The 7,659-nt window shown below is 41.4% G+C and overlaps 1 protein-coding gene across 1 annotated transcript; it reads left to right on the top strand.

Moving 5' to 3' along the window:
* rmnd5b (required for meiotic nuclear division 5 homolog B) lies at positions 1-6,586 on the top strand. The gene is made up of 10 exons (XM_041944120.1): positions 1-70; positions 1,789-1,965; positions 2,171-2,313; positions 2,392-2,529; positions 2,703-2,803; positions 3,223-3,389; positions 3,651-3,816; positions 4,023-4,125; positions 4,210-4,364; positions 4,571-6,586. Exons 2-10 carry the CDS (start codon positions 1,806-1,808, stop codon positions 4,632-4,634), a joined length of 1,197 nt encoding a protein of 398 aa, XP_041800054.1. The 5' UTR covers positions 1-70; positions 1,789-1,805; the 3' UTR covers positions 4,635-6,586.
* The last annotated feature ends 1,073 nt before the right edge of the window (positions 6,587-7,659 follow it).

Below are 7,659 nucleotides of genomic sequence, written 5' to 3'. Positions count from 1 at the left end.
CTGCTGGTGAAGTGTTGCAATAACAGGCAAGTGGCTAACGCTAATGTGTGCTAACTAATTAGCAGGAGAGGTGAGTGGTGTTTATTTAAACATATCTTATATTTCAGTGAAAGGGCGACAGATGTTTCAAGTGTTGGAGTCATACAAAATAATGAAGACAAGGGTGTTGTCATCGCTCCTGAAATTATTTGGGCCTTGTCAGTCAACAGCTGGCTAACATCACCTAGCTAAGTAGCTGCTAGCAATGGCGAGCTTTTGTAGCCAGCCAGCCGCTGTGATAACCGTTTGTTTATGTTAGCTTTGCGACAGCTTATTTTTGTAAATACAGCATCGAATGAAAATATACAGCAAGCACTTTGTGGCACTTCATATAAGCATGTTTTAGCTAATAATAATCAATACGAAACGTGCCATTGCGGCGTTAAAATATAAATGTAGCTTGCGTTTATGTTGGTTAGCTAACGTTTTATTACGGTAACTGCTAGGTGGACATTTTCGGTATTCATCTTGTAAGCAGTCGGTTACAGCAAGCTAAAACAGTTACGTATCCATGATTTAATGTTTTTCCATTAAGAAAGTGATGGTAGCCGAAGTCAGAGCAGCTGTTCAAACAAAATCACCGATCAACATTTCCATTCGCCACTTGATTACTAAATTACACTTTGTATGTTGTGTGGCGACTAACGTTGGTAAACAGCAGGCCGCAGAGTACGCTGTTTGCCTGCGTTCAATATTGTTAAGGCCTTGTTAGTTGTTAGCAGTGGTACACCAGGCCAAACTTTGAATCAGGGCAGTACCCCCGAGTTTTGTTTTTTCTTCTTGAGATAAAAAACGAATTCTACTAGCTGACAAAGGTGTTTGCAAACATTGTACTTAGCATTCACCAGCGACAAGCCAGCCGTCTCGTTGAAGAGGCAGCTGTTTGACAGTCATGGGACTGTTTATATGGTAGCAGTTTAGTCAAATACTGCAGGCATTGTTTTTGTGACATTGGAAGGGGATCCTACATCTTTTTAATAGCTCCACAATCCAAATTTGTATAGTTTTGTTTTGTGTTGAATCCACTGAAGCAAACCACAAAGAGCTGCCAACTAGAGAGTTCACTGACAGAGAAAACAAACGTTTTTGTTATATTTTTAGTATTTGAGCCTGATCAATGCATCAGATGGGCTAATATATCACCATCTGTTGCTCTAGTGCATATCTTGGCTTTCTTAATTTAATTCCTTAAAAATGTATTTAAAGGCTTTGTTATCGAAAATGATTTGTTATGCTTTGTATTTAGGTAGAAAACAAAACAACAAGCAGAGCTTAAATGATCAGTCAATCAACTGGAAATTGATCTCTAACCGTTTTAAAAGATAACTGTTGATGTCATTGCAAAGCGAGATAACCTCACGTTACTTAGTTACAGTTTCTCAGTTGTGCAGATTTGCTAATTTTCTGTGTCTGATGTTATCCTAAACTGAACAACTTTGGGTTTTGGTCAAACAAAACAAGCAATGGGAAGCTATCACCTCGCCTTAGGAAAAACACATTTTTCACCATTCTGAAATTTTTTTGAATTATTCATTGTGACAGTGGCAGATCAATCTACAGATAACATAAATGTTATGTGCAGCCCTAAAAAATCCAAATAATGACAGCCGTTATGTTGTTATTAAACTCTCAAATACCGGTTTCGCCCTCAGAAGTCAAGTATTTCTCAGCCTGTAATAATAGCTCATTGCTTTGACCTGTATCTGTCTCTTGTTCCGTTTTTTTTTTTTCCTCTTTTCTCTGATCTAGGTGTTGTCGTTGTGTGTATGAGTGTTCCAGTCCCAATCATGGAACAGTGTGCATGTGTTGAGAGGGAGCTGGAGAAAGTGCTCCATCGCTTTGTAATGTACGGCCACCAGTCAGAGGAGAGGCTAGACGAGCTCCTGCGCAGCGTCTGTGAGATACGAGGACAGCTACTTGCTTTTGGTAAGAAAAACTGATGCACATAAGGTGACTGAACACTACGAAGATGTAATATTTGCAAATTGTGTTAATAAAATCTTATTTTTATAGTAGTTTAGATTTAATATCTTTGTCCCGTCAGAATTGTTTATGTTTCAACAGTGCTGTATCATACCTCATCAGGCACTTAACCTACACAATGAAGACTTTTCCTTTTTCTCTCTTTCAGGAGTACAAGATGCAGACTTATCGGTCCTATCTCAGACTATGGCACAGTGTTGTAAGAATATCAAAGAAACAGTGCAAATGCTAGCCTCCCGACATAAGGACATCCATGGCAGTGTGTCAAAAGTGGGCAAAGCCATTGACAGGGTAAGGACAGACAGCCGCTTTCTTTAACATTTAACATGTGGCATACATTTACTTAACCACCGATTTGCTTCTTTGCAGAATTTTGATGCAGAGATCAGCGCTGTGGTGGCAGAGACAGTGTGGGACACCCCAGAGAGACAGAAGTACCTGAGTGAGACAATTGTTGAGCACCTGTACAGACAAGGGATGCTCAGTGTAGCAGAGGATCTTTGTCAGGTAAGTAACTGAAGCCTTCAAACTAATGTTTATGGCAGCCTGAATGGCATAAGATGATTCCTTTCGGAAATGAATTAATGCAAATTAACTGAAGCAACAATATGGGGCTTCAAATCTACCTAATTGTTGAAAGAATTGCTAATAATTCAAAATTGCCCCTGTCTGTTTTCTAGGAGTCTGGTGTAGTCATAGATATGAGTATGAAGCAGCCTTTCCTGGAGCTGAACAGAATCCTTGAAGCTCTGAGGATGCAGGACCTCAGGCCAGCATTAGAGTATGTTTTCTTCTCTTTTTACCATTTTCTGTGTCTAGACAGTCATCATCTTTGTAAGGAAAGGAAAATGCCTTGACTAGTTTCACACACCGGTGGATAGAGGGGTAGACGTTTTAGCTGCCTTAAATCAAAATGCATTACAAGAGGTAGAAAAATTGTTGCACAGGGAATAAAACTGCCATACAGTGAAAAGATGTTTCATTGTTGCAAAAATTCTGAAGTTACTTCATCTGGCTTATTTCTCAAACTCTCTGGCTGCTTAGTAAAGGTGCCACTTGTATACAGTCTAAATTCCAAAGGCATCACTTTTGAACATGTAATGATTTAAAAAAAAAAAAAAACTCCCTTTAGGATGTTGATGGCTGTATTATAAGTGTCGATGTAGTTGACTGTCCTTATTTATGTCTGTGCCTTCTTAGGTGGGCCGTAACGAATCGGCAGCGCCTTTTGGACCTGAACAGCAGTCTAGAATTCAAGTTGCACCGCTTGTACTTCATCAGTCTGCTCAGTGGGGGAATCAGCAACCAAATGGAGGCCCTGCAGTATGCCAGGCACTTCCAGCCGTTCGCCTCTCAGCACCAGAGAGGTGAATAGTAAACAGTGGCATGAATGTGACATCCCAAATAGAAATACACTGAGATGCTTAGCTTGACTTATGTTTCACTATTTTTCTTTTAAACTTTGAAGAATATGAGGCTCTTAAGAGTCCCTACAACGATTAATAGTGTAATACTCACAACCAAGAAGTAATGAAAGTGTTCTTAAAGCAAACAGATGATTGTAGGAGGCCTGCCTCACAGTACCCATGCTATGTTGTTCCTCACCTGTGCCTCTTTTGTTCCTGCAGATATTCAGATCCTGATGGGCAGTCTGGTGTACCTGCGTCATGGCATTGAGAACTCTCCGTACCGCAGTCTGCTGGAGACAAATCAGTGGGCCGAGATCTGCAACATCTTCACCAGGGATGCCTGCGCTTTACTGGGCCTCTCTGTAGAGTCTCCCCTCAGTGTTAGGTTGGAACCTAAGAACCTCATCTTTGATTTGCTTTCTAAAATCTTTGAGATTGAAGTAAAAAAAAAAGTATTTTTTTCAGTTTATGATCAAGTATAAACAGTGACATTTCGTTTCATCATCATGTTGTATAATATAAACCTGTGTGTTAAAGGATATCAGCCGGAGTCAAAGAGGTATCGATGCCAACATGTCTGTTTCTCTGCAGTTTTGCATCAGGTTGTATGGCCTTGCCAGTACTGATGAACATCAAGCAGGTGATAGAGCAGAGGCAGTGCAGCGGAGTCTGGACACACAAAGACGAGCTGCCTGTAAGTCCTTCAGAATTCTCATCTGTCGCCGCTTTTCTTTCTTTTCCATCATGCTGTTGGTTCACATCATGTCTGTCCTTGTAGATTGAAATTGACCTGGGGAAGAAGTGCTGGTACCACTCTGTGTTCGCCTGCCCGATCCTCAGACAGCAGACCTCCGAGAGCAATCCACCCATGAAACTCATCTGTGGCCACGTCATCTCCAGAGATGCCCTCAACAAACTGACTAATGCTGGGAAGTAAGTTGCTGTACAGCCCGATTGATTGATATGTGCATGGTAGGATGAAGCTGTGTGAGTAGCAGTGGTGTTGTTATCTTGGATCACAACATTTACTTGTTACAAGCACTGCTGTTAAGTCAGCTGACAAAAGTTAGTTAATCAGCCAAAACAACCAATATAGTCCATTAAGCTCAACTTCCTGCTCTCCCATGTCTCGTCCTCAGGTTGAAATGTCCGTACTGCCCCATGGAGCAGAATCCGTCACATGCCAAGCAGATCTACTTTTGATACCGCACACTCTTCCTCACGAGTAAGGATGAAGTTCCCTGGAGCTCTTTGCATTTCCAGGACCATTTGCTCTGGCCCTTTTTCCTCTGTCCCTGGCCTCTCGGCCTGTTATTGTAAGCATTAAGGTTTTATCCCAGTGCTCCTCTGGACAGCCTTGGCCATCCTGTAACCCACCTCGGACCCTCCAACTTTGCGTAGTATACAGAGTCCAGCGGGGATGGTCCAAGTACAACCTACAGTAGAGTGAGGAGTCTGTCTGTAATGAGAACATCCTCACGAAGAAGCACCTCTGAAAAAGGATCATTCATTCAAACTCATTTGCAAATGCCTGCAGAGTTATAGGCTTATCTTTTTAAAGTATGTAATACTTTATAGTGTTTGTTTTCTCGGCTTTATTGACTGTTTGAGTTGGATGACTGCTTCTTTTTTTTCTTTTCCTTTTTTGTGACAGAAGCAGGTGAATGATTATGAATGAGTGAGTGTGGGTAAAAGGTATAGATAGTTTCTAATTTCAGGATGGTAATAAACTTATATTATACATGAGAAAAATCACAGAGTAACTGACTGTGCTGAAGGTTTATTATTTGCTGGTGAAGGGAACCGTGGAGGTCTGTCTTGAATTTAAACTCTTGATTGTGACCCCATTACTCCTCTAAAACGTAATAAAGGCCTCACGTAGCTTGAAATTCACTGTTGGCTGATGTATCCGTTTGATCAGTAGAGCAATTAACTCATCAATGGTGGAACAGCTTTTTTTTTGTGTGTGTGTGTGACTGAGTGCACCAGCAAGATTTTCCTCATTGTAGAAGCCATTTGTCTTGTTCTATGTATGTATTTAACAAACAGTGACAAAAAGGAAAAAAATATATACTGCTGTGAAATGTGCTTTGTTTCTATTTTTCATTGCGACTGCCACCACGGCTCATGTAAAATAGTAAATTAAACTAAACAGCAAAATGCATAATCGACACTACTGCGTAACTTTCAGAACTAACGACTGGACAGTTCACATCACGGTTGTGCCATCGCCTCACTCTGCCCCGCATTGTGTATCCTAAGCTTGCACACCATGTGATTTGGAGATGTAAAGTGGTGTGATGGTAGCCGTGTGGTCTGACTTGCAGTGGCTGTAGGCTTGTGATTCAGCTTTACTCGTCGTGGGTGGGGAAGTCCTCTGATCATTGTGGCTGTTGTTTAATATATACTCAGAAAAATGCCTCTGCTGCATAGGTTTTGCTTTTATTTGAGATTGAGTCAGAATAGAAACATTAAAATCCATACATTTCCTCAGGGCTCATTGTAACGATTCATACCACACTTTGCAATTAGAATTAAAGGTGTACATTTATATAAGGAGTCTTGAACAAAGATTACACAGATTTCACTATTGAGGCTGACAGTTTGGGTGCTGTTGGAGTTTGTATATATAATTCAAATGGTGGCGTGTGAGCATACACTTGGGGCAAGCGGGACACATGGTCCAAGGTATTTGGATGTACAATACTAATAGTGAAAGCTCCTGGTGTCCCCGTGACAATGCCGATGTCACCTCACACACCAGTGAGGCTCATTTGTTCAGCAAGCACCGCACCAGCATAGCTCACACTGGCAATGCAGCATTACACTCAGTTTGAAGTCAGAGTATAAGATGAACATTTTATCTTGGTTTCATTTGGAATGGGTTAAAGCACATGCTTTGTGTTGACTTTCACTGAGTCTCCTCTGTTCTTTCCTTGGTTGACAATCATTCATTGCTTCTTCGAGTGTTCCCTCAGATGGACTGCTAGCGCTCCGTACTTCTGTCATGTTCATTTCGTTGAATGTTTTTGCATTTCCTGCTTTTGTGTGTGCAACTTTTAATGTAAATATTTATCCTCTAACATGTTTCATATACTTGCATCTGAAATTCAAATAAAAATTTATACTCCAAGTCAGCTTTGGAGGCGTGTACTGGCGTTTGGTGGTGGACTGCTCCTGCCTTAACTCACTGACCATTTTCCTTCATGTTGCCAGAGCTGCTTAGCCGTCCTTTCATCACCACTTGGTGGTGCTATTGCTGTATTTTCCCTACTCGAACTAATAGCCTTGAAGCCATTAGGTCTCAAGCTATAGGTTTTAGTATGAGTTTCAAAATGAACCATTTTTTCCCCTCGTAAATGATACACTAATATTTAAGTCACATTAATTCATCAGATAAACAATACTGATGGTATTCAGTGCTGCAACCCTCCTACAGAGTGATAACATGTGAGGTAAGAATCTTTTCTCATCCCACTTCAGTGGACCTCTCCTGAGCTGTGCAGTTATATTAAGCCCCAGTTTATATAATGTTTTAAATGCCAAGGTAAGGGCCTTGTGAGTCAGCCACAACTCATAACTAGATTACAACCCTGCATAAAAAATAAACCTGTTATGGACTTCCATGTGCTGTCTCTCACTTTCCACACTATTTTATATATGTGTTCTCTCACTTATGCATACCCATAAACAACACATGGATAAAAAAAAGTCAATGTTAAGCCTTCATCCTTGCCAAGATATCCTTGGCACTCTGTTCTGGTTTGTACATTAGATGGGTTCCATTAGAAGTCCTTATTTTCCTGAGCAATCAGGGATCCTCCTGTGTTTCCATCTCCGCTGACCTCCCACCTCTCTGCCGCCTGTGCTGCAGGAGACCGTATGTGAGGATTGGCTGGGGTAGAGCTGGGAGGGCCTTAGGGAGAGGTTGAGATAAGGATTGACGGCTAAACCTCTAAAAGCCACATTAGTCCCAAAAGCCTCCACCGCTCTGTTCATTCTGTCATAAAGCTGCTGTCCTTGGGTTTTACTGGCACGCTCTGCGGAGATTTTAAGCCAACTCAGAGTGAGCAGGCGTCTGAGCCATCGGGTGAATGCCATCAGTTACACCTCGAACGTTTTGCCAAGTGATTTCTGGTGAGATTAATTCAGACAACAGTAGAGCGAAAAGCCTATTACAAAGCATTCCGCAGCCTTGATTGACACCAGATGATGCCATTGGGGCAAA

Source organism: Chelmon rostratus, chromosome 9 (assembly GCF_017976325.1).
Source record: "Chelmon rostratus isolate fCheRos1 chromosome 9, fCheRos1.pri, whole genome shotgun sequence".
NCBI classification, from domain to species: domain Eukaryota; kingdom Metazoa; phylum Chordata; class Actinopteri; order Chaetodontiformes; family Chaetodontidae; genus Chelmon; species Chelmon rostratus.
This window is presented reverse-complemented; position numbering and strand designations above follow the sequence as displayed.